The sequence below is a fragment of the Monopterus albus genome, unplaced genomic scaffold (assembly GCF_001952655.1).
Source record: "Monopterus albus unplaced genomic scaffold, M_albus_1.0 scaffold77.1, whole genome shotgun sequence".
In the NCBI taxonomy this organism is placed as follows: Eukaryota; Metazoa; Chordata; class Actinopteri; order Synbranchiformes; family Synbranchidae; genus Monopterus; species Monopterus albus.
In genome coordinates, this window is record NW_018127957.1 from 577078 (window position 1) to 604626 (window position 27549).

Below are 27549 nucleotides of genomic sequence, written 5' to 3' on the forward strand. Positions count from 1 at the left end.
AATGTGAAATGGCTAACGACCCTTCTTCACCGAGATTTGTGTTCAGTAATGACGAGGCCTTGGCTTTCTGTTTAAAATGAAACCCTTTCATTTAAATGAAAGCCACTTCCTCGCTCACTGTAGTATAGTGTAGTGAGTGTGGATCGTGAAAAAGTCAGGAGGATATCATATAGGCTGGGCCTCGATGTAATCATGCCCTAACCTGAACAATCGAGTTGCATCGTTGCATTCATTCATGGATGATGGGAAGCCTCCTCAGATTTAGGCCCCAGTTGAATTCCCTGAGATACCCACTGACTTCACAGTCTCCAGGGCCACACAACAATGACAACTCTAGTTGTGCATTCATCTTCCCTGTATCTCACTCTGTTTCATGTGGCCCTGCTGTCATGGTTAATCTCCTCTAAAGCAAGTCTCTGTCTGGAGAAGCAGCTCTGCTCTCAGATCTGCTTTCTCTTTTGAAGCCCAAGCTTCTGAGGGTGTTTCCCTTCAGGCTTCACCACACTTTATTCTTTCACTTCACTTCTGTGAGATAAAATCAGTCAGCAATTTTGAAACCACGTGTGCACAGACTAAGCCGTGGTCTGTATGTGTTCACTGCCCCTGAATTCAAATGTTTACTGCCTGCTTTGTGGTCCTTTGATTAATTACATGAAATAAGTAAATTAAATAACTTGATTCATGTGCAGCAGGACAAAACCACTCAATCACATTATTACTGGAAAACCTGAAGCCTGTCCCAGTGCTTTGACTTAAATTTGAGGTATTTTTCTGTGAAGTAAAGTGACCCTGTGTCAAAACTTAGTTTTAATATCTTCGGTTAATATTATGCATGCACTGTGCATATTCCTAAATAGAGTTGGTTTGGGGGGCTCTGGGCAAGATATCCTGAAAATACTATACATTTTGGGGTTTGTAGTGTGCACTGTACTTTAAGGGCAGTTGAAGGCAGAGGTTACATGTGCAGTGCCCAGAGAATGTGCAGTTTGGGGGTCAAAAGGGGCTTGCAGCTAATTTTTGATGCATAGGTTATAATTTAAGAACTGATTTCGACTTAAGCCTGACTGACTGGAGACTTGAGCTGAAAGCTCACTTACACAAGACTTGACTTAGACTTGTCTTAACAGGCTTAAGATTTGAGTCAGATTTGTTTTGACTGACTTGGACCAAAGATTTTAAAAACAGTTTTATATAATGGGAAGGAGTCTTATATAATGAGACTAGCATGTTCATTCAAAGTAAGACTTCAAGGTGAAACTGATGATTTTCATCAAAGACGAGTTGGCGTTAACTGCCTAACATGTTGTTTATCCGTCTACCTACCAGGTCCATCACAACATCATATTACCGTAACTCAGTGGGCGGGCTGCTGGTGTTTGATCTTACCAATCGCAAGACCTTTGACCATGTGAGGGAATGGCACAAGGAGGTGAGTGAGCACATCCTGCCTCATCACATGGTCTACATCCTCATCGGCCACAAGAGTGACCTCAACAAGGAACGCAAGGTGAGCCGGGATGAGGCAGAGCATCTAGCAGCTGAGCTGGGCATCCGCTATGTGGAGACGTCTGCCAAATGCAACAGCAATGTGGACCGGGCCTTCGAGCTGCTGACAAGAGACATCTACGAGCTGATGAAGATGGGCGAGATTGTCACCCGCGACGGCTGGGATGGTGTGAAGAGTGGCCTGACCGCCAAGGTCCTCTTCCCGGCCGAGGACGAAGAGGAACTAGCTACTGCGGCCACTGAAAAGGGCTGCCACTGCTGACTGAGTGTTCTCCATGTCCAGACACTGTTCTGTCGTACCAAGAGCTCACCTCGTCTCACCACTGTCCATCACAGCCAAGTCATTGGAGCTCGGCCCCTGTGATACAACCATTCATCACTTTCTCACCTTGTGCTTTGTGCTTCTGTGTGGGATGTACTCACAACTGGGATTCAGGGGGCTAGTGTACCTCCTTATGTATATCTTATAGGCAAGTTGTATTTCTAAATCCATGTGGTGTAGCATAACCTGAGCTGTTTTGGGCCTTGTAAGATGGTGATGAGGTGGTGGGGCTTAAAGTGAAGCCAATACTCCTTTTCACAGAGTTAGCGGACTATACTGAGTATACTGAAGGTACAGATACCACGGATAGTGACTCAATGTGGTGTGCATCACTCCCATTCCATACTGCACTAATTGTGGGTTTCTACCTGTTGAAGTCTGTGTGATGCTTTGCCTGCAATATTTTGTGAATGTAATATTGTAAATAATAGTAAACTCTGTAGAGATGAAGGCTTAAAGTGAGGGCACTCTGCAGTAATTGTCATCATATGGAATCAGTGTGCTCCTCCTGCTACTGTAATCTGTATGTGCACTTACACCAAACTGACTGAAATGTTTGACCGTTCTGTGAGTAGATGAGTCATGTTTTTGTTTAAAAAAGAAAGAATAGAGATGATTTCTAGTTACAATGTATACATATAGATAGCCCATTGTAATCAGGGTAGGCTGTCCTATTTAGGTATTTGTATTATAGCATTAACATGAGCAAGGCAGCAAGTATGTAAGAGATTCATCTTTCAGTCATCAGACCTTTAATTAAATTGTCACCATAAAATGTGTTTGATTAGGAACAAAAGTAAGTTTAAGTTTTACCTACAGTTGTTTGTAGCTTAGCCAGACAACTACTTCTATTATTCAAGGCTCAGTTCACAAAAATAATACGACATTCAGGCCTGAAGTGGTGATGAATGCCAACTCTTTAAATCCACTGGCTGAAATGTGATTAGAATTTCTTTCAACATGGCAGTTATCACAGTACTACAAACCCACTCTATTCACTTCATTGCACAGATTGGGTTTGGGCAAGGGAGCTTTGTCAAATACCAGTTAAATACCAGTTCCTCTTTCACCTAGCTTGGTATTACCTTTAAAGAATACTTAGCATTTTGGGAAATAAGCTTAATCACTTAATTTTGATAAGAAAGTTCATATCTGTCTCATCTCTGCAGGGAACTAGAGCTAGGAAGAGATTAGCCTAGCTTAGCCTATTGACAAACAGCTATAGCCAAGCTCTCTCCAGCCAGATGAGCAGCCAGCTGCAGTGACTTCCTTGTCAGTGATGAGTGAGATTGCTGTGTGATAAAACCTGTCTGTAAAGACACTGAAATCCTTACTCACCAGCATTATTTGAACACATGCAGTGCTAGCCAGAGATTTTAGTTCACCAGAATACAAATATCAAATGGAAAGCTCCAGTTAAAGTTGGGGAAAGTATTTTGCTAAGTAATGTTGGCATACCATTAACATAATTTTGCTTTTACATGGATAAGAGTATTTTAGATTCATTGACTTGAGACATTAAGTATAGCAGCTGTATTGAAGCCAGTGATGGCCAGCTTTCTGTTCTTCGCAGTGAGCTGAATTTGTGAAGAATGTCTGCACACATGGCTTCCAACCATAGCTGTAACCTTTAAGACAGATGACCGTGTATGCTTTCAACTCTCCAGACTCTTTTTTACTGCAGAGACTATTAATCTGTTGTTTACAAGCCTGGAGTGCACCACAGAATACAGTACACTTGGTCTGGGAGCTCCCCTCCTCTCCCACTGCTCATTCACCTTTCACCAGCATCTCACCAAAAATCCTGTTCTCACATGCACTGTAAACACATTATGCATTCTACAGTTTTTACTTCATGTGATCAAGTTGACATTCTTGATTAATGCTGAATGGATGATCCAGTAAATATACTGCACACTATGTGGTTCGAGCTTTGGATTTGATAATGAATGTATTGGAAAACATTGGCACCATCCCTTTATTTTTTTATGTTTCACAGTCAGACTTTATTCTTCCAGGTAAACCACCACATGTTATAACCAGGTTTAAATACAGTGTACTATTATACAGTATGGGTTTTTGTTTGTTTGACAATCAGATGTTTCATGTTCATGGTGAATGTGAGGACTTCATCACAGGGGTGCTATGCCTTGAAGTAGAGCTAAATATCGATCCAGTATCCCCCTTTGACAACCAGTCTGACTGTGTTTGATACTGCAGCTACCTTTCCTTATGTTCGTTTTTCATCTTAACAGGGTTAAATTGTATGATATTTTTTAAATTTGTATATTAATACCATGGTGTTAGCAAACTGCTTTCCATTGAGTGTGTAAAGACTGCAGCCTCATAGTGTTGAAAGCACTGGTTAAAATTCTAGAACATCACTGAAAAGACGAGAAGAAGAAAGTGTTTTTAGGACTCATTCAATGGGAAGGAATTTCTCATCAGCCATTAGCAAACTCTTTATATCCACCAATGACAGAGGACACATTAAGATACATTTACAAATTTGTAATATGTAATCTTATGGACTGTGTAGAATCATAACGGTGACTAATGTGAGTAGTGATGATGATAATGACCATAACCACTTTCACTCACAGATCCAGCCTCTCTCTTTCTGTCTTTCTGTCTCTTTCTTGAAGGAGTAGCTCAACATTTTTTGGGAATCCTTTTCTTTCCAAGTGAGATGAGAAGATTGATACCGCTCCATTATCCTAATCTGTTTGTGTATGGGATTAACAAAAAACATAGAAAAAGTAAGTATTGAGCTTGAGAGCGTGTGTAGTGAAGTTTAGAGGTGTTAGCAATCGTGATATTTAACTATGGACTAAGATAAATAATTGTTTCTTGCCTGGTTCCAGTCTCTGCCCAGAGCTAGGCTAACAACAATTTAAAGTAACACACATAACATTGATATCGATCTTCTTATCTCACTATAGGAAAGACAGTGAAGAAGTAGATTTCCCAAAATGTTTTACTATGCTTTTAATAATGTGTTTTTATATTATCCACTGAAATGGTCAAACCAGCCCACTGACAGGGTTGCTGTACCAGAAAACGTCAGCAGTTTTTAGACCTACAGGATGGTACATAGCACAAAACCGTACAGCTTCTGATTCCCATGGTCACATTTCACAGCTTTATTGAATAAATGTTATTTATTTTATATATTATGTATAAGATTGCCTTATTTGATGTGATTTTATTGATTGTTTAAAAAAATTACATCTGTTAAATAATATTTAGGTAATGATTATGTTTTACACAGAGTGGGCCATGTCTGTCATGCCACCTTTCATCCACTGCAGAGTTACATTAGTCTGGATTAGATTAGTAGTAGCTGGGGGGATTTCCACACCAAATACACGGTCTTCCTTGAAGGCTGAAGAAATAAAATATAAAAATGAATTCAAGTAAAACATGATTTAATATAACTCAGGTGAAATAAAGCTATCTTTATCCCTACATGCTTAATCTGGCAATTTGGAGAATTCATGTAAACAATATTTAGGAATAAATTTAGAGAAAATACAAGTGAAATAAATTGATAACATTTTAAAATCCAGCAGCTGGTTAATATTTTTAGGCTTGTGGGGTGTGTCTGGTGAATTAAATGCAGGCCTATAACCTACAATTATGGCTATGCACCTGTAGTTTTTATAAAAAATTGATTAGTGTGTATGTCAGTTAAAGATAAAGCAGCGAATCTATTATAAACGTATATGGCTTTATATTCATTGTTAACTAAATCTCTCTACCATCTACAAGCCTTATTTTACAAGGTGCTCGTCGATGTCCCTATAGTCCCTACATTACATAAATGTAGCACTCTTTGGAGGTGCGTACAACAACCAATGAAAGCCAAGAAAAATAGGTTTCCCCGCCTTTTATTACCCATCATGCTCTTCGACGGTCAAACCCACGCTACGAACTATGCTCTAATGACGGTAGTAACTAATTGATAAGTACAAATTATAATTAGTAGTTGTTATTTTAAATGTGTAGTATATAGAACATCGTAAACACCCCCACATAAAAGTAAGTTGAAATTGTTGTACCTCTGAGTGACAAACACGTTACCGGTGTTGATTTGGTGCGACTGTACATAGTAATGTTAAAAAGGGCTTCTGCTGTGATTAGCACGGGAGGAGTGGCTAATTACCACTTCTCCCGCGGAATCGCTATCAAGAGATTTCGGAAGCACAATTTTTTAAACCAGGGGCTGCTAGTGATCTCATGTCCTGGCGTCCCGCTTCATAAAACCTTAAAATGTTAAAAAGAAAGTAGTTAGTCAAGGATATATTTATTAACGTGTTTTAATGTTTTCTTGACTGCGGTACATCGGATCTCACTGTGTATGTACATATCTCCATGCAAGAGTCAAGTAAACAGTAAACCAACATAACGCTGTATAATATAATAAACCAAACAGTTGAACCTTAAAACGTTTAAAAACCTTAAACCGTTGATTCTTAAAACTGGACGAATATCAACTTCAGGAATCTAGAACAGCAATAGCTTCTCGTTTAGGTCATTTGAAGCTATATGAACACTGCTCTTCGTTTCGGAATTCAAAATGTCTTTTAATACAGTGGCAGTGTTTCAGAAATGAAAACACCAATCAGGATAGAAACAGAACACACACAAAATATTGTATATAATAACAGATAGTGCCAACAAATTTGTAATATTCTTTGCCCTCATATGTGGCCGGTAATGTAACTTAAGCAGGACATTTAACCGAGTTGCAGTTCGATTTTGCCAGAGTTTACAAGCGCGTGAAAACAAGACGAGCGCTGTTCACCAGGAAGTCAAGCTTTAGCGAAGTGCGCATGTGCAGTAGCACTCCACAATCTAGGAATGCGTTTCTCTACATAATACGGTAAGGACAAGCTGATTGCTAATCATGTAGTCTTAATTTTACTTGGCTGTAAAATATCACTCGATCTTTTGACAAAAACTGTTGATTTAACTGGGGGTTGCAAGAGGGGGTTCAGCCAGTCAGACTCGTACAGAATGGAGGGGCAACGCCGTCGCCGTGCCGTTGTTTGCTGTACGTGCCGCCGCACAGGGAGACGTCATTTTGAGGGGGAGCGGAGAGTTAAAATCCAGAGTTACGAAAGGACGTAAGGTTCATAGACAAGCGGCACGTAACCGTCACATTGTAAATGCAAAGCTTTACCAGTTTCGGACAGTATAACCCGTAATATTGTCCAAATTCCCACATATCAAGTTACGCCCTTCCCTTAGCCATAATGGCTACCGTCGAGCCGGGCTGTGAGGATGTCAGCAGCGAAAAGCAGCCAGCTGCACGCTGCGGTCGTGATAATTCACCCAACTTTTGCCGATAAAAGTCTTTTCTTTGCGTCAAAATAGATGGACTGAACATGTGAGGGTTTTACAAAGCCCACTTCGGTTAACATCCCTTAAAATCGCGCAAAACTGCGGTTTCAATTCCGCAAAGCGCGGGGAGCCCCGATTATTTTGCTCAAAAATTGACAGTTTTGAAAAGCGGGACTCCGTAATACACAGATAAACCAACATTACACCGGGGAACATGGGTCAGTTATGTCATTTTTTCAGTTATCATCGTCTTGCAATAAATTAGCATGCACACCTCAGAACCGTTAGATTGAAATGTTTCCATTTCATATTATAACCCAGTTAATTCGGTTTGACCCAGTTCACACAGACATAACGTTAAGGGGTTGTTTTGTCAGCCGAACCATTTATGATATATGACATTTGTTGTTATAAATTAGTGCATTAAAAGGTTACTGAATGAGTACATGTTAATCTACTGGACAACATTGACTATTTCTCAGCTGGCCACGAGAACTGACACATTTCTGTATTAAGTTTGGTTAATAGTGTTTTCGTGGTTAGGAGAGATGAACTTATTTAACTAGCTGCGTAGTAAGTTGTTTTTTAATAGTTCTAAATACAGTAGCCTAAGTCTACACTTGGCTTAAAAGGTTTATGTTAGGCAGCTTTCTAAAGGTAGACTTTTGAAACCTGATCTTGGCGTTCTCATATCCAGTAATGTTTCAGATTTTTCCAATCTCAAGAAGTATTTAATTGTGCCTAACTGGTCTTAAATGAAATTTTGAAAGTAATTTTGACTCAACAGGCCTTTATCTTAAAAAAAGATACACCTTTGAATCTCTGTTGCTGTCTTTGACACATGAAAACCTGAAAAACATGGGTTTCATATCATCTTTCATGTTCCGATTTTTTTTTCCTGCTTCTTCAGATGAACAAACTCCTGGAAAGCTGTTATATGAAAGTCGCCCCCCTCCCTAGTCTACTGTAAGCAAGATGGCGACCACTGACGAGGTCACTGTGTCCATGGGAGAAGTGGTAATGGTGAAGGGTGATGGTGAGAGTGACCCCGATGATCCAAATAAGACTCAGGTCATCCTGCAGCTCCAACCAATTGCCACTGGGTATGTACTGAAGCAAGGAGTAAAGCACATGTGACTGTGGTTTAGGATGAATTAAACTACTCTTCACTGTAAAACAGTATAATGCAACAAACACAGATGCAGGGATGCCAAATGACAAGACACTATTAGGTTTGAATTGCAATTGGACCAAGAATCCTACACCTATGTAGACAGTTAGGTACCAGATGGATAGATAGCATCCTGTACACTACCAACAAATGTGAAAATATCAGTTTTCTTTTTCAGAGATGAATCTGCTGAAACAGATGCAGCTGTCATGGCTGTTGAAGCACATCCAGGTGAGAGATTATCAGAATGAGGTTTGGACAGCTTGTTTGCAAATACTTTGCTGAGTACATTACATAAAGGTTCATCTTTCTTTTTAAATGTTGTGTGTATCTTTTCATTTTTTTAGAACAAACAGAAGGAGATGATGTAGAGATTGGCTGTCCCATTACATGCGGCGATTGTAAAGCTGTGTTGCTAGTGAAGAAATTTGTGTGTCCAGGAATCAATGTAAAATGTGTGAAGGTTGGTATTCAGTGTGGCTTTAAAGTCCGATTTGAAGCAAAATGGCAACCACAGCAGGTTTTCAGTATTGCTTTTCATAGGCTTACTCATATGCAAATGCATTGAGTAACAATGTGGCACAAGACACGTAAACTGTATTATTAACCCTCACAATAGCAGTGGTTGTTTCCCACTAATACTGTACATATCAAGATTGCAGCCAGGTCATCCAATAGTCAGTCACTCAGAAGGAAATAAGCATGCACTGCTGACATGTTCCACAATTTCTACATTGAGCGACTTGTTTATTTCTTTTCACGTTGAACTTGTGGGTTTCAGATAGTTTTATGTTGAGTCCAGCTATAAGTGGCATGTACAGTGGCTGACTCTTATCATGAATAATTAAAGCAAATGTTATCTTTTATGCTTAAAAGAAAGCTTTTTGTCCTCCCTCAAACATAGTGCAATGAGTGATTTGCAGTAAACAAACGCCTATTGTCTGTCCTAGCTGTTCTAGCAGCTAACTTGTAAGCAGCTAAGTACAACAAATGTTCTGAAACAAATTAAATATTGACTCACAAGAGCAGCAAGGCCATGACAGAAATCTGAAATAGTGGTGATAAATAATTCAGTCTGCAATCCTTTTTTTTTTTTTTTTTTTTTGCTTTTCAGTGACTGTACAGAAAAAGACAGGATATGCAGGGAGGAACCGTTACGGCATGAAAACAGGATGTTACAGTTATGTAGTATGCATCCTAACACGGTATTTGCAGGTCTTGAAAAGCCTTTATATAAACATTCGATTTAGTTTCTTCAGAAAGGCCTTAGAAAGTATGAAATCTTAAATTAAATGAACAGAAGTCTCTTATCATGTCTCTTACCTGTATGTGATCTCAGACTGTCAGGAGATGTTCACCTCCAGTAAAAACCAAAAGTGGGATTTTTGTGACAGTGGATTGTGGTGCAGGAAGTTGTTCAAAACATTATGCAACCTGGACCTGAGTTTATTTAAGTTAACTAATTATGTCAATAGGAATTACTGGTATATAGTTTTGGGAAATACTGGCAAAAATGTGTTACTTTAGTCCATATACTCCATATTGTTTTCCAAACTTTGGCTGACATGATTGTGACACAGTCTATGTGGTATTAAAAGATCTAGTGGTATTCAAAGTTTATACAAAGTATTCAGTTTAACTTTCTGAACTTTGCATAATCCTTACAATACATATCAAAAATGCAGGCTGTACTATAGCTGGGGGAAAAACTGACAAAAATGTGGCTGCAACTATTTGGATCAGTGAGCGCAGCACTGCAAATGATGGAAAAACATTTCTCATTCCTCTTTTCTCATAGTTTTTGCCTTGTATTGTTTCTTGTTGATAGTGAAGAACATTATTTCCCTATTGCCAAAACTGCACTGTCAGTATTATTATTTAGAGTATCTTATATAGCAGTAGCATATAGTCTCCACTTCATTGTTTTACTTGATGATTCTCTTTCTAATTAGTCAGTAGTCTCTACTACTGTGCGCCAGTGTGATCCCTACAGTCACTAATACCTAGTTACTGTTATATCACCTCAACACAGTAGAGCACTAGGCACCGCCTGGATATGATGTATTTTTACAGAGACACTGCCATGATGTAAAACACCACAGTGTGTATGCTGCTTTATGAAACTGAATACTGAACTCTCAATAGCCTTTTGCCTTTAGCTGTTTCTGGAGTTTTCTCATCTATGTTGCACTCAGTGAACACGGTGCGTTTACTTAATCGATCCTCTCTCCACTAGTATGAAGACCAGCTGATCAGCCCAAAGCAGTTTGTGCACATTTCTGGAAAAGCCACTCTGAAGGACTGGAAGAGAGCAATCAGGATGGGTGGAGTCATGCTAAGGTGAGGAGGATGTTGTATGGAGACAAAAGCCATATTTTAATTATCTGAGATAGAACGTATACTGTAAATACCCCTGCATGCCCAATTATACAGAATATCCTAAAAATAAAAATGGATACATTAAAGACACATATCTGGTGAACAGGTTCCAGGCCTCCTAACCAGGTCCCATAGCTTCATGCTGAGTACAACTAGTTGCATGTTATAACAAACACACAGCTCTATAACTCCACAGCACCGCTCAGCTGTAGCGATTTTTAGCCCTTTTGTTTCTCTCATTAACTCTGCTTCCAACAGCAGCAGGTGTTTTGTGTGTCCGTGTGTGAACTCTATGGTGCATACTATCTTCTCAGCACGAAGCAGCAGCTAATAAGCACAGTTAGCAACTAGGTGGCGAACATGGTTGAGCAGGAAGGAGCTGGAAGATGGAAGGACACGGAGCATGTAGCAGCTTAGGAAGGAGCTGGAAGATGGAAGGACACCTACAAAGAGAATGAATACTAGGGATGGGACAGTATATTGGAATTCAGTATGAAATGATACAAAAACATCACAATATTTATCATTGTGTGTGGTCTCCACCAGTGACTTCCTATTTTTTGTAAATAAGATAGGTTCTGTTAGGCTAAGTCAATATATCTGCTTGTTCCTTATTTAATCAAGCCAGTGCTAGAAAAGGGGGAAAACGAGGAATAAAGTACAAGTATTTCACAGCTTGTCATACATTGTTGTCACTGAATTTTAAATGGTATCGTGTCTGAATCGTATACATCATATATCACAATGAATACTGAATGGCCAGAGGTAAACCTCCAAATGAATGCTAATGTTGGTCCATGTCCACTGGATAGGCAACTGTTTGCAAACACATTTGCCATTATTTTATATAATAATGGTGATAATATAGCAGTATTGTGTTTTCAGCTTCTTCCTCTTCCCCCAGAACAGAAAAGGTTACACAGCTATATCTCTTAAGTAAACCCACTGCTGTAAATGCCATCAGAGCCAGGCCTTCATTATGAATCACCTGACATTTATTTTCCTTATTAATCGGTTATTGGTTAATATATAAAAGGTCTAAAATTATTGACATATTTCATCCCAGTGTCTAGGAAGGAAGGACGGACGATAAGAGAATGTAGAACTAGAAAGTTTTTCCTCATATCATACTAGCTTTTACCTTCCTTTATTTCATTACCGTTTGATTCCATTTTAAATTTCTGCTCTCCAGAAAAATGATGGATTCAGGTCAGCTTGACTTCTACCAGCACAGCACCCTGTGTACCAACACATGTCGCAGCACCAAGTTTGACCTTTTAATCAACAACACGCGGTTCCCTCCAGACGGCAGTGGGCTCGCCACGCCCACGTCCACTCAAGGTGAGAGCATACCAAGGTCACGGCTTGACAGTGCCAGCATATGACAACTCTGGTATCAGCTACTAGGACTGTGTGCCTTAGATTTTAGTGATTCTGATTTTGCTTTTTGTTTCAGATTTTCTTAGGTAAGAAAGCAAAAACCACATACAGTGGTGGAAGAAGTACTCAGATTCTTTACTTAAAAGTACTTTGTTACAAGTAAATGCCCTCCAAAATGTTATTTAAGTAAAAGTACAAAAGTATTAGCATATAAATATACCTAAAGTACCAAAAATAAAAGTATTCATTATGCAGAATGGTACAGTTTACATTGATGTATATCATATGATTGGATTTTAATCACTAATGTATTATTATGTACATCACATTTAATGCTGCTGCTAGTAATGTGGTTATAATTTGAAGTACTTTACGTACTGCTGGGTGGCTTGTGAATTTTACACCAAGGACCATTAAAGTCTTGTGATTATACTGTATTTTTTCATTAATCTCATTCAGAAAAGTAACAAGTAACTAAAGTTATCAAATAAATGTGGTGAGTACAAAGTACAATATTTTCCTCTGAAATGTAGTGAAGTCAAAATGAAGTAGCAAAAAAATTTAAAATATTGAAGTTAAGTATAGATACTTCAAAACTGTGCTAGTACAGTACTTGAGTAAATGTACTTCGTTACCTTCCACCTCTGACCCCATATATATTTTTTAAGCAGATTAAGGCACTGAAAAACATTTGTCCTAAATAATCAGTACAGTGTGATTCTTCTGGATGAAAAGGAGAAACAAAAGCATTCTCCATGTATACATTATATGTTGGCTGTTAAACACTTGACTTGATTCTGGGCCACTGCAGCTGTGTCCTTGAGACATGTTCCATTCTTATAGCAGCTGGAGGAAAAGCTCCATCATTTTAGATGGCCTTCCTTGCATGAAATTATTTTGCAGTGATTACATTTTGCTGTATCATTATTCTTCGGCCATTGTTCACCACATTGTAAACACTATATCAGTGCACTGATGCAAGTGATAATAACTGATAAGCTGTACATGCCATGATTTGAAATAAACGATGCAGGGGCTGAGAGACACCCAACAAAAAAGCTATTTGTTTCCACATTCATGCAAATATCAACCACATTTGAAATTAAATTAGTATGGTTCCTACTGAGATGCATAGATGGATAGATACATCATAAATAGATACATCTATTTATTTATTGGTCACACAAATAACTCCAGCTCTAAGCTCTTTAACTATACCTAACTGCTGTCCTTATCTAGAGTTGCAAACAAATGACCATAGGACACAGGTGTCACTGTCCAGAATTCTCATTGACTTTGGTGTAAGCATTTTAACATAGAACAAAAATCAATTCTCAGGCTATTTTGAGGCATTATTACTTGGTGTAAGCATTTTAACATTCTCAGGCTATTTTGAGGCATTATTAATCTGTCATTGTTTTGGGGCAGTTTTGAAACATCATATTAAATAGACAGGACTTGAAAGTCGGTTGCCACACGCTAGTTCTATGAAATGCTATACAACCATACTTCTCCTGAACTTGTGTCTTTGCTGCAATTCTTTTAGACTGTTGATCCTCCAGGTTGCAACTGCAACTACAACAACAAAGTTTTGCATGCCATATGGAGGCCAGTGCATAGAATCAAAACCTGTTAACTCGAAGAGAAAACTAAAGACTGAATAATCTCACACAGTTTAGCACTTATATTTAGGCAAAGTAAAAAAAAAGTAAGGCACATCTTCACCCATTGCAAAGGTGCATAGATAAGGAAAAACAAACTGAAGAGATCAGTACTCTAGCGAAACGGCAGTATGTTGAACAACTTTTCGGCTTGTAGCCTTCCTCAGGGTTTGCGAATATGTATCCAAGAGCATTTAATTAGTATGGATGTGAATGTTTTTTAAAGAAAAAAACAATAAGTCACATACAGATACAGTGCCTTGGAAAAGTATTCATACCCCTTGAATTTTTCCACATTTTGTCACATTACAACCACAAACTTTAATGTATTTTATTGGGATTTTATGTGATAGACCAACAGAAAGTATTGCATAATTGTGAAATGGAAGGAAAATGATACGTGGTGTTCAGGATTTTTTACAAATAAAAATCTGAAAAGTGTGGCGTGCATTTGTATTCAGCCACCTTTACTCTATCCTTAAATAAAATCTAGTGCAACCAACTACCTTCAGAAGTCACCTAATTACTAAATAGAGTCCACCTGTGTCTAATTCAATCTCAGTATAAATCCAGCTGTTCTGTGAAGGCCTCAGAGTTTTGTTATAGAACATTAGTGAACAAACAGCATCATGAAGACTAAGGAACACACCAGACAGATCAGGGATAAAGTTGTGGACTGGAGGAGCTGCAGAGATCCACAGCTCAGGTGGGACAATCTGTCCACAGGACAACTATTAGTCGTGTACTCCACAAATCTGGCTTTTATGGAAGAGTGGCAAGAAGAAAGCCATTGTTGAAAGAAAGCAATAGGAAGTCCCATTTGCAGTTTGCCACAAGCCATGTAGGGGACACAGCAAACATGTGGAAGAAGGTGCTCTGGTCAGATGCAAAAGACTTGGGACAGGGGCGGAGGTTCACCTTCCAGCAGGACAACAACCCTAAACCTACAGCCAGAGCTACAATGGAATGGTTTGATCAAAGCATATTCATGTGTTAGAATGGCCCAGTCAAAGTCCAGACCTATATGCTGTTGAGAATCTGTGGCAAGGCTAGAAAATTGCTGTTCACAGATGCTCTCCATCCAATCTGACTGAACTGGAGTTACTTTGCAAAGAAGAATGGCCAAAAATTGCCATCTCTAGATGTACAAAGCTGGTAGAGACATATCCCACAAGACTTGCAGCTGTAATTGCAGCGAAAGGTGCTTCGACAAAGTATTGACTCGGGGTGGCTGAATATATATGCACGCCACACTTTTCAGATTTTTATTTGTAAAAAATCTTGAACACCACGTATCATTTTCCTTCCACTTCACAATTATGTGATACTTTGTGTTGGTCTATCACATAAAATCCAAATAAAATACATTTAAGTTTGTGGTTGTAATGTGACAAAATGTTGAAAAATTCAAGGGGTATGAATACTTTTGCAAGGCACTGTATATACATGTTGACCAATAAAAACATTCAAATAGGTGGATTGGGTATATGGTCATGTGATTACAGGCCAATCACATTCTCAAATTGGTAAAGGGGCAAAGGGCAATTGATACAGACATCACCATGCTTGATCAGCATGTAAGAGCACATAGGGCGAATCCCACAATCACAATTGTTTTAGCATTCCTCGATCCTCGCTCAACTCAGAAATTGTTCCGGTCCGCCATGATGAAGAATAATAATATCACTTAAATTCACTCAGACAAGCGAGGGATTGTTCTCCCTCAAATCTCAGACTCCGGAATGCTCCTGGATACATCAGCAGACACTTTGATGTTTGTTAGGTCTTTGGTTTGTCCATGTCACCAGCGTAATGTGTGCTCGCCTGTGTAAATTGCAGCTCAGATGGTTGTGGGTAATGGTCGTCAAGTGGTTGAGGAGAGAGGAGACGTTCTGAGTGGGAAGGTGGACTGGCCCTCGGGTTCACTGGAGTCTGCAGACAAGAAGGAATCCACTGAGATCTCAGGTCACAGAGAGCACACATCCCAACACGTTGTTAATTTCACAATGTTGATGAATCATCCCAGAGCACAAAAGTGACTGAGGCTTCTCTGTGTTTGTCTGTCTGTCCACAGAGGACACGCTGAACTTCTGGAAGGGTATTGCTGATGTGGGTTTGCTGGGTGAAGTGGTGACCAACATCAGTACAGAACTGCTGGAGATGCTGAGCGGCGTACAGCAGCGCAGGGAGCCGGCTGCCTTACAGGACACAGGTACGGAACAATGCTACAGTGCACTGGCTGCTGGGAACTGCAGCATGATAACAGTACATATGCAGGACTTAAGGCTCACTTGCAGGTGCATGAAGAAATGGAAAGAAAGAACAAATTCAGCTACTGTTGCAAGCTGAAGGATGATGAACTGATGCCAGAGGGCTTTAAGAATGGCTGCTGTTAGTTTCTGTAACACTAATAACAGAAATATTTGATGATTCCATGTTTGTAACAGCTGAATTTGTTCCTCCTTTCTGACTGACGGTGTGACCCTTTGATCGATTGCCGAACTGATCCCAGATTCCTGTCTGGTAGAGGTGGCGGTGCTCAGTAACCTTGCCCAAGTGTTTGGCCTCCTTGACTCAGTCAAGAAGATCTTGGAAAAGAGGAAGAAGCAGACTGACCCGAGCCAGGAGCAGGTCCTCAGCACACTCACCAGTGAGTACGGAACAAACACAAGGCTCCATATCAGGGCCCTGGTCTTCGTACATGAATTACTAAGTTATCCAGGTTAGACTGACGATGAAACTCACTGCTGAAAATTGCTTATGTATTTCAAGTTACTTATCAAGAGATTTTAGAAACTTCTCATTTTTATAGCAGGCTTTTGATGATCACTTAAAACTAACATGCCTATGAAGAAATGGTAAATGGACTGTATTTACTGTATATAGCGCATTTTTCCACAGTGTGTTACACTGGCCAAAGCGCTTTACAGGAGATGATACACCATTCACCCATTCACACACCGATGACGACAGGCTGCCACACAACGGCGCTAGTCAAGCCACTGGGCGCTATTCAGGGTTCAGTGTCTTGCTCAGGGACACTTAGGTATGCGGGGAGACCGGGAGTCAAACCACGATCTTGCAGGTCAGGAGACAACTGCCCTACCTCGGTCATGAATCAGCATTATTTATGGTCTAAGCACATGGAGCTCTCAAATTTAGCAGTAATGAAAGAGGCAACATGATGGAGCACAGTGTGGAACAGCCACTACCTGTAATTTAAAAAAAAAAAAAAAAAAGAGGGCACGGGGGGAAGCTCCCAGAAGCAAAACAGTGAAGCCCCCATGACGTGATCACCCCCCCCGGCTGGTTGCAGTATAGGTCATAAATCCTGCTCCCTCCATGTTAGTGGATGGGATATGAGCCAAACTAAAAACTCCAAGAAGAAATCAAATAGATTTTTCCCAGAGGTCGCATTTGTGGTTTTTGGTAGATATCAAGCTGATGTGTGGACAAGTGGTCATTTTTCTGCTAAGCTTGTTTGATGATATAAAAAGAGGTTATTTCAGTTGATTCGACAGCTTTGAGTGGCGGTTCGATGCTAACAGTCCACTTTGGTCAATACTGAGCAGAATCTGGTTGCAAAATAGCAAGATGGCAGCCATCGTATTAACGATATTTTGGCTTCAGTTTTGCATAGTGGGGGGGAAGTGGTGATGTCACGTCCATCATATATAGAGTCAGCGGTGTGGACACAAAGTGGAGCTGCTGCTCTGCTCACACTGGTGTCAGTGTGGAACATTAGAGCAGCTAGCACCACATGAAGAACAGTCACAGGAAGGCAGTGAGCCTTAGCTAATCCGTTGTTTTGCAGTGACCTCACGTCTGCCATATTATACCTTACTTTAAGAATCCTTGCAAGAACAGATAAGGAATAAATGAATGTGAAATTAATAATAATGTAATATATTTTTAAATATATCACTAGGGATGAAACACAGTCTGCTGCAAATAGGGATGGGACCATGTGATATGATTGGATGCACGATACGGTGCAATCACGATAAAATTTCAATGACAATGGTTTATAACAAGCTGCAGAATGCTTGAACTTTAATCCCATATTTTTCTCCTTTTCCAGCACTGGTTTGATTATGTAAAGAACACCAGATATCTTGAAGCATGTGCTGTTATTTATAAAAAATATTAAATCACTGGTGTACGGAGACCACACGATGTACATCGCTAGATAAGATGGTACATATTGTGAGGTTTTTGTATCAGGGGATACTGAATATTGATATATTGTCCCATCCCGAGCTGCAAGATATTCTGCTTAACATGAGGTAGGTCAGTCAAATCATATAATAAGCAGAATGTAGTAGCACACTGGGAAGAGCAGACAAGATGAGATGCACAGACAGTGACTCATTATCAGATTTATTCCTGTTGTTTGTTTGCAGCCCTCATAAATGCTGAAAAGAAGACATGATGTAACAGGCCAACAAATTTTTAAACACAAAAAATAGACTAAAGCTACTCTTTTGAATTCTAATGCTTCAGCTAACCTATAATAACTATTATTATTTGTTATTTGTGTTATTATCATCAGACTGAATACAGAGATGTAGAGTGCTAGTGACTCTACACAGTTTTCAGAAATATTAGAAAAACAATTTGGACATTTTACCATCACAGTATTGTTGCACACAAGCCGTTTGACCAATACCATGGAACCGAAGACTCAAATGGGAAAACGTTAATGAATTAGGCACGGTGAAATACAGTCTCCAAAGTATGTTTTTAAGGGTTTCTTCAGTATTCATACTGGAAATATCAACAAAAACTGTTGCAGAGAGCTGTTCAGAAATGCAAATATCTAAATGTTGAGACACCTGCCTGTGGATTGCTGACATGAATTAGGATAAACAGTGGAGAAAAAGTAGTTCCAATAACTTCAATCCTGCTCGTATTAAATGTCATTATGCATTTCTGTATTTTGTAGTGACCTGAAATGACTTGAGAAAGTATTAAAAAAAAAAAAGCACACTTTTGGAGCTCTGTTGTGGCAAAGTGAACTGAACAAACACAGACTCAGGCCCAGATGTTGATGGCTACTGTGTAGTCTGGTGTGACATTTTTATGAAGTCAGTAGTGTTGATGCTATGGTGGGGCATGCTTAAGCCAACATGCCATTTCTGATTAATACTGATATCAGATGTGCCAGATCTAATCACTGAAAAGCTAATTAGAAAAAAATGAATGTGAGCTGTTTATTAATCTGTAGTTGGTTTACTCAGCCCACATTTTCAGTCCCGTGTTGTTTGCTCTGTGCAGACCTGGAGGTGCAGCTGGAAGAACAGAGGAAGCAGCAGCAGGTGCGGGCTTTTCTCTCCTGCCCACAGCCTGCCAAAAATAAAACTCATACTAAGCGCCAGACCAAGCGGCCTCGTCTCCAGAGACCTGCCTCCACCACTGCCCTCCTGACCTCCCCTATCAACCAGCAAGCTGCCCTGCAGCCCCAGCAGTTCACCGTTCTTTCTCCCATCTCGCTGTCCTCAGTGAGTCAGCCGTTCACCGTGGCAGGCCTACCCATCGCCTCCCTGGCCCAGTCCTCCAACACGGTCACCTTGCTCCCTGCTGGCTCACAGCTCTTCACCCGCTACATGGTAACCGGAGATGGAAAGGCAGACACGATCACCTTGCATCCATCCTCGGGCCTCACGCTGGTGGGCTCCACCGCTGTGCAGGACTCCAGCCAGCTGGGCGCAGTGGTAAGCCCCGTAGAGCTGGTGCAACTGAGCCAGCAGGCCAGTGGTGCAGAAGTGGTCCCCATCCAAAGCCAGGTGGTGGACGGCACTATGCTGGTGCAGCAGGAAGTGATGCAGGGTGAGGTAGAGACTGGCCAGGAGCACACGGTCATCGAGATCAACCCGGGTCCGGTGGAGCAGGCGGTTGGTGTGATGGAGCTGCAGCTGACTGGGGAGTCGGGCAGAGACGGGGCTGCTATGGTGGTCCAGAGTGGGATGGAGGTGACGATGGCTGCAGAGGGGGAAGAGACTCAGTGCCAAATACATGAGGTCCAAAACGAAAGTGTTCAGGAGCTGCAGCTGGATGGCAGTGGACAGTTGTCAGGTGTACAGATAGTGGTGATAGAAGAAAATACTCAGGAAGAAAACAAGGTCAAATGAGGCCACGCCTCTGTTTTTCTCCAGCCGAACTCATTTTGAGCTATTACAGACTTGTGAAACACCGAATTTCAAAATCCAGAAATTGCCTTGGCCTAAGACCAAGCACTAGGGTAGCCATTTTTTTTAGTGCGTGTGTGTAATGTCCCAACAACGTGTTGACTTTTATTAAAACAAAGAGGCATCACAGCAAAGAAGATAGTGTATTCTTCTGTTTGTTTTGTATTAAAAGGATAGTTTTGGTTTATTACAACTTTTCTAGTTTGGCTATCATTTCTATTTATAATATTAATGCTGTGCTTGGCAAATACGGTAAGCATGTGAGTGCTGAGATCTGGAAATGTAGACTTCACTTAAAGGAAATCAGCGCACTCCGGTGAGTCAGAGACAGGTAGTAAGCAAACCCCCACATTACCTGAACTTGTTCGACAGAGTAAAAGAAGGAAAACTGTAAAAATACTACCCAAACTGTAAACATCCACCCCAGTTTATGGACTGACTCCAGCCTACTGAAGATGAATTTACACTGTTTAAAGTACAGTGGTGGATTTTACCAAGATTTCAGGTGTGCTCACTATCCTTTTTATCTCCGGATGAAGCTGATCAGATAGGATGTTTCCAAACCCTGGCTCCTGGGCCAGTACCAGGCCTTCGAGTAATTTTCCGCTGGGCTGTGACAAAAAATATGGTTTGGCAGGAAAAGAGTAATAATTTTATACCACTGAAGTGATTTTGAACTAAACAGTGTCCTCAGTGTTTCCTATTTAGGTACTGGATTTGATCTGCGGCCGGGTGTCGTGCTCATTTTACTCTTGCCACCAACCAGCTGAGGTCTGAAAAAGTAAAATATTGAGTTAGAATAGGAGTTTGAAAGAGCTAAAAAAAAAAAAAGAAGGAAGGTGAGGTGAAAGGCCTAACGTGTGTGTGTTCTTACATCCAGACACTACTTAGCAGAAATGCAGACTGGAAACAGTCTTGTGTTAAACAGCACAGGAGCCGTGTTGTTTAACATAACACCAACATAGAAGCACATTGGCTTTAAAGGCTGATCAGATGGCAGAACTTTGCACAACATTTTAGAATACTCAAGAGACTCGAATGCAGCACTCTGGAAAGTCATCTCTGTTGCAAATTTTAGTTTAGCTTTCATTAGAAATACAGCATTTGTGTTACAATTGACCAGAAATAAAATAATAAAATAAAGTGTAGTTGATTTGTCACTGCTGCATCTTGTGAGGTGACGTTACACTAGACTGCAACAAAAGTTGCTAAAGCCCTCTGCACTGGCACCCCCGCTGCTCCAACAGACTGACTAAATAATTGCCTAAAAGTTTTACTTGTTTTCCAACTGTGAGATCATCTCACTGCTTGTACCTTCTGTTCCTACTTGGTTGTTGTGTTCCCAGATCTCAGCAGTTACATTGGTTAGTGATGGAAACACTTGCCAAAGCTGTAACAAACCAGAAACATCCTTTATTGGCCTCTGTGAACAACCAGAGGACAAGAGAATGCACTGTAACTATAAAGTCTACATGCAGGGCTGTTTTGGTGCTGCCTGGTCAGTTCTCATCCTCTTGGTGGCAGCAGGCTGTAACTTACAGCCCTCTGCTGTCGATCAGACACATTACCACTATTAATGTTGGTGCCACTCAAGGCTGGGATTAATTGCACTGTCTGTTGTGTTGTAGTGTTGCATCCAAGCTGTGTTGTTTTTGCACTGTGTGATGTCCTTATAGGACTACAGGAAGAGGTTTGCAACAATGCCTGTGTTCTACACATTTCTTTAGAATTTGGCTGCACTGTTGGGTGTGCAGAGTGTGTTTATGTGCATTGTTACATGGCAGCAGACTGAAATTCTCTGGTATTGTATTGCTTTTGCACTTACTCTCTTGGTGATTTCTTAGCCCCTGATTTTTTTTTTCTTTTAAGTTTTTTTAACTTTATTTTGTGTGTGTGTGTGTGTGTGTGTGTGTGTGTGTGTGTGTGTGTGTGGACAAAACTCCACTGCTTTGGAAAGACTGTCTCCGCGTTTTCCACATCTACTGCTTTATCTCATTATTATGGGTAGTGTAAACTACTGGGCTGATCGTTTAAGTCAATATATAAAAAAGCATATATAAATTTAGTGTCAAACTTGGTATGCCTGTATTTTATACTTGTAAAGTAGTGTCATATTTATTTAGTTTTCAAGCAGAAGATATGGTGTCTCTGTTAAACCTGGATGAATTTATGCTCTTGGCTTTAAGTCCCATCAACAAAGACCTGTTCATGATTTGTGTATTTCCAATAATTTAATTTAACAATTGAGGGTATTTGCTGACTGACTGAATTTGTAACGTGTTTTAATATCACATTAAAACTGAAAAAACAAGTGAGGGGTTGTCAGTGCTTCACCACTAGATTGCGCTGTGTGCTCACTTCATTACGGTCTGAAACTGGATATGAGGGTTACAGCTGTGTTAATAGAGAGTGAAAATAGTTTGCTGCTGCAATCTCTGCCTCCTTCATGTGTCAAGCTTACTGCAGCATACAGTGTAATCTGCACCATTATGGTTGCTGTTCATGATGGGCAGGCCTGTCTTTAGCCTGAGCTGTGCTGACGGCACCAGGGCTCACTTGTTATTACAGCCCCTAACACTCCCTGACAGGCTGTATGAGGGGAAGGCCATGAGGATTTGGGTAATACAAACACAAAAGCAGGCACATATACAAACCACAAGGCTGAAATGGACACCGAAATAAACTGGTTGTGTGTGTGGGTGGTACAAAAGAGGAAGCATCCAAGCATCAGCAGGCGAATGTGAAGCTGGTGGGGGCCAAGTGAAGGCTAAAAGCATGAGAAACACCACCACAGGGCCATTGTGTGGTGTAGGAAGAAGGGATATGCTGGCTGAGTAAATTACAGAGTTGTTCCAAAGGCCTTATATTAGGTTTCCTCAGGTTGTGCCCAAGACAAAGGAAACGGGCACAAAACACCGGTTTCATGTTGACGGCTTGACTCCCAAAGGGTTGAAAGGCTGTTAAACAAGAAGACAACATGGCTGACATTTTGTCAGTATCACCTTGGTTATAGTGAGTTTAGCAGAGAACAGGCATATGAGCTTGACACCATGTAGTCAGTGAACAGGCAGGACAGATTCAGGCTTTATCTCTCGCATTAGAGGAGGAAACAGGCTCATAAACTGTCACCACCTTCCATCTGGCTCCACCAGCTCCTCAGAACAACCTAGCTTTTTAGCTGCTTTAATGCTCCACTGTGTTCACCAGATCGTTGCTAACTTTGTCTCTGCTATTTTGGTGCTGCACATTCAGTTTATTCGAGCTTCTCCACTGACCAAAGAAGCCTGCTGCTGCTGCTGGAACCAAAGCTGAAAAGAATGCAGTTTGTGTGTAGAAAATTAAAACCAGGAGCTATGGCTTTCTCATTATATGTAATAATTTGATCTGCTAATATATAAGACCGGAAGTCTACTAGAAGCTCTGCGAGGGTGCACTTAGCAGTGCTGAGCTAAATGCTAATATCTGGGGAAATGCTGTCATATACCACATGTTATTACTGTTTACACTGCACCCACCACAACAGCAGCAGTTTAAAACATCATTTTCACGGTTTTTTCACTCATTTAGGCTTTCAGGTGTCCAACAGTTTAATAACTGAACAGCCACAGTTTGATTAGCATTTTTTGATATGCATAATTTATAGAAGACGCACACACATTCTGTTGTTATGCTTCCACACTGGCATAGCTGTGGCTGGAGCCATTGTACTTTAGGGTTGTCCATCCATATGGCTCTTTCTTGTAAACGCAATATCAGATCTCTCCCATTTGCATGAATTTGACCAGTTGGTGGAGGCACAGAACCACAAAACAGCAATTTTTAAGTTGTGTTCATATTTTTTATGCCTTTTATTCCTATTTATCTCATTTCACAATGAGCATTCCTTTGTCTGTCTGCATTGTTTACTGCCTGTTTATACTGCTTATTTTGCATTGTTTGCACTGTTTGTTAATATTGTTTATTTTTTTATATTATACAGCCTTATGTTGGTTTGCTGTTTACTTGCCCCTTGCATGGAGATATGTACATACACATTGAGAGCCAATGTAACGGAGTCAAATTCCCCGTGTCCCTGACACACCTGGCCAATAAAGCAGATTCTGATTCTGATATATATTTTCCTTTTGAGTACGCTGCTACCCCTGCTGCGCCTGAGGACATCTGAGACTGTCCTCCAAAAAATGGCTATGCATAGTTTGTGTTGGGCAGCCTGGTGGTGTAGTGGCTAGTGCTATCACCTCACAGCAGCAAGGCTTTGGGTTTAAGCCCCAGCTGACCCGACGCCTTTCTGTGCAGAGTGTGCATGTTCTCCCTGTGCCTGCGTGGGTTCTCTTCAGGTACTTCGGCTTCCTCTCACAGTCCAAAGACATGTAGCTTAGATTGATTGGTGACTCTAAATTGTCCATAGGAGTGAGTGTGTGTGTGGTTGTCTGTCTCTAAGTGTTTGCTTTTTTTATCTAACCTAATCTAAGTTTTTTTTGTTCTTAAACCTAACCAATGACAGTTTCATTTGCCTATGCTTGTCATTTTAATTGTGTGTTTACTGTTTCCATGATGAGGAAAGTCTGTAAAGCTTACCGGTGTGACATACATTGTTGTTAATGTTGGACGAGTTCTTGTAATTCCCCCTGCCACTTTAGGAGCACTATTTCAGGAAATGCTCCTGTGGGTTGTATAAGAGGAAAAGGACAAACATCCATATGGGTCAGATGACTTGATGGTACCTCTGGCCTCCTCAGTGAAAAAAGATGAGGCTGCTGCTTCTTTTCGGTTGGCAACCAGCATACTGGAGCATTACTGCCACTGCCTGCTTCAGAGGGTGGACCAGAGGTTAGATCATTAATTCTGCCTGATAAACGGAATGAAATTTGTACTGCATGGCCCTATTGACAGGTTCACTGTGGTTTTATATTAAGATCCTGAATTCCAGTCCTTGCATTTGTTGATCATATATATTTATTACATTAAGAACTGACTCCTCATCTTGGCAGCGTTCATCTGATTAAGATGAGCCAGGTGTAGTGTAGAGTTAAGTGGCGACACCTGGGCCCTGGAGTATACCAAATGCCTGCCACAGTATGTGAGGTGTGGGGAAAGGTGCCTTTTTGTTTGTGTATTTTGCATCAGGGTGCTAGAGGGTAAGTCAGAAGATCACCACAGTTATTCATGTAAATTATAAACGAGATTGATCAAAGTGGAGTTTTGGACCCAGGGACAGGCAAAAAGATCTGCATCATAATTCTCTGTGGTTTCTAATATTTTATAGATGAAACAATAAGTTGATTAAGTAGATGATTTTACAAATGAAGAAAGTATAATCTCAATTTAAACACAGGAAACAAGAACTGTGAACTGTACCCCAGACTTTTTAAAGACTGAGCAGCTCTTTAAAGCTTAAAACAAGCTTTAAACATTTCTTATCAATCTAAAGGACCAATTAAAGAACAGCAGCAATGATTGTATCTGCTGCCAATAGCTTTAAAGAGACTATTTTCACCCCTACCTTGGTCTGTGTAGTATACACTTTTTCACTGATGTAACATTACAGGCTTTACAGGTAACAAAATCTGTCAGACCTCAAAGCAGTCCTCACTGCCTCTTGGGGCTGCCAGATCACAAGCTGCCAGGTGCAGCTTTAGGGAAGAGTGAGGCAGGTGTCACTGGAATCTAAGGAATAAAAACCTTTGCCACTGTCAAATAAAAACACTCAAGTGAAAAGCCCCACTGGTGGCTTCAAAAGGATGAACTGTTCCTTAGGCTCTCCATTCAAAAATGAAGAATAAACTAGAATTATGGCTTTGCTGTTGTATGCCTCCACCATCCAGTCACATTTACAGGTATGGGACAGAAGGGAACACTGAGCTTTGACCACCAAAATCGAATCAGTTCATCCTTGAGTCTAATTGGACGTTTGTGCTAAATTTGAAGAAATTTCCTTAAGGTGTTCCTGAGATATCACGTTCACATGAATCATACGTGCAAACAGACACCAGTTCTTCTGTTTGATCATGAGTTACTACACTGACGACAGCCTACAGTTTGTCAGCCGACACGCCTCCCGGGCTTTAGAGCAGAGAATTCTTATCATTTTCAGAGCTAATTTTACATACTTGATCTTTTTAATCATTCAAATTGGTCTGGGTAACACATCTTCCTATGTTGTGACAAACTCAGAACACATATTTTGTCTACTTTACCCCGACTTTAATATTAGAGATGACAATGTCAGCACCCAGGACCTGTTCCACGAGATGTCTGTTTTGAGGCGAACACAGTCATATAAGCACCACAGCAATGTTTTGTTCTGATGTTTCTGCTATAGGTGTAGCTTTGGGTTGTTAATCCAAGATACAGGATCATCACAGATGCTCAGTCTGGCTTGAAGTGATTTCTGGCTCTGAGGACCGGTGTGTTTACAACACAGACAAAGAGGACTGCTGACTTTGTTTTGTTTTTTTCTTTGGCACTGTGAGGGGAACTAATAAAGCTCTGGCAATGTGTGCCACGATGTACCACCTCATCTCCTCCTTCTGCCAGCAGTGGTGTGTGCCTGCAGCAGAAGGTGCAACTTCCATTCTCCTGGGTTCTCTGACTAGAGAGGAAAGGAAAGTGTGAACGATGACGGTGGAGCCTGGCTGATGGACAGAGGTGTGAACCCCATCGTAAGGCAGGGAGAGATAGCAACGTTCTTGTTTACACATACTGGGGCTGGATTGTCACCTTGTCTGTCAGGGAAACATCCTATCTACCTCTGCTTATCTTGCTGCGAGACAGCCAGCGACTCTGTTGGAGAGACCTGCTACAGGTTCACATCACCATAAATCATTTCCCTCTGCCTTGCCATGTTGCTTTTCATGTTATTTCCCCTTCACTTCTTCAGATATGATACACTCCTCCCCTGTCCCCAAATAGCTTCCACTCACATGCACTTTCCCAACTCTATGCTTTTGGCTGACAGTGACCCTGTGCCCTCATGGCTGTGAGGCACTGCAGTGTATAAATTTCCATAAAAACGGCTTCATAAGATGAAAACTTACCATGACAACAGTGGAATCATAAGCATTTTGGTCCTCCTTGATAAAGTAGTGTGCAGCCTTTCATTAAATGATGTTGTAAATGTCTTTTTGCTATGATATTGTGCTGATTGTTAATTTTTATGAAGCATTTAGACTTGTTAGGTAATTTCTTAGTCAGATAGATATTGATTAGATATTTGTTGTATTAGTTTAGTGGAGACAGGATGTCTAGCTCAGGCTGTTAAATGCTTAGTTCATTGTCATGAGTTCTGCAGGCTGCATGGGGGCCCCAAGGACAACTAGATAGAAAAAGTCAGCAGGCAGGATGAATATTGTTATTATTATGATATGTTTAGCCGTAATCTTAATCATAATATCTTCCGAGGCTTAATGTCCGGACATGTCCCTGAATGTCCTGTATGTTTTTAGATACACACCACATGATCAACACTCACACACACATTCTCTCCATGTTTTGACTACTGCTACGGCCAGCTGTGAAGCTGGCATATCAGGTGACGTCACGGTTGACGTTCCTGTGTAGCATGGGCTAGCCCAACCAAGGGATAAAATTGTATAG

The 27549-nt window shown here is 40.6% G+C and overlaps 2 protein-coding genes across 5 annotated transcripts in view; both read left to right on the top strand.

Moving 5' to 3' along the window:
• The window catches only part of LOC109963701 (ras-related protein Rab-39B-like), a 6875-nt gene extending 1892 nt beyond the window's left edge, over positions 1-4983 (top strand). The window contains exon 3 of the mRNA XM_020606440.1: positions 1327-4983. Coding sequence (XP_020462096.1) covers positions 1327-1768 — 442 coding nt within the window. The 3' untranslated portion in view covers positions 1769-4983. The remainder of the gene's footprint in view (positions 1-1326) is intronic.
• Positions 4984-6425: 1442 nt separating this feature from the next.
• Positions 6426-23814, top strand: gmeb1 (glucocorticoid modulatory element binding protein 1). 4 transcript variants are annotated; one of them, XM_020606421.1, is made up of 10 exons: positions 6426-6713; positions 8085-8277; positions 8524-8576; positions 8693-8808; positions 10582-10685; positions 11917-12065; positions 15605-15730; positions 15840-15977; positions 16293-16415; positions 19043-23814. In XM_020606421.1, the coding sequence occupies exons 2-10, from the start codon at positions 8150-8152 to the stop codon at positions 19894-19896; spliced, it is 1791 nt and encodes a 596-aa protein (XP_020462077.1). In that variant the 5' UTR covers positions 6426-6713; positions 8085-8149; the 3' UTR covers positions 19897-23814. The 4 variants fall into 4 exon arrangements, with proteins under 4 accessions (XP_020462077.1, XP_020462074.1, XP_020462075.1 ...); XM_020606418.1 differs by having other exon boundaries at positions 6428-6713; positions 16278-16415; positions 19043-23812; XM_020606419.1 differs by lacking the exon at positions 6426-6713 and adding an exon at positions 6728-6957 and having other exon boundaries at positions 16278-16415; positions 19043-23813.
• Positions 23815-27549: the final 3735 nt, after the last annotated feature.

Bases quoted from the DNA above. Each gene is read 5' to 3' on its own strand.
- gmeb1 (XM_020606418.1), top strand. From the start codon at position 8,150: ATGGCGACCACTGACGAGGTCACTGTGTCCATGGGAGAAGTGGTAATG. The intron at 8,577-8,692 runs GTGAGAGATTAT...TCATTTTTTTAG, and splicing joins GGCTGTTGAAGCACATCCAG to AACAAACAGAAGGAGATGAT. The intron at 10,686-11,916 runs GTGAGGAGGATG...TCTGCTCTCCAG, and splicing joins ATGGGTGGAGTCATGCTAAG to AAAAATGATGGATTCAGGTC.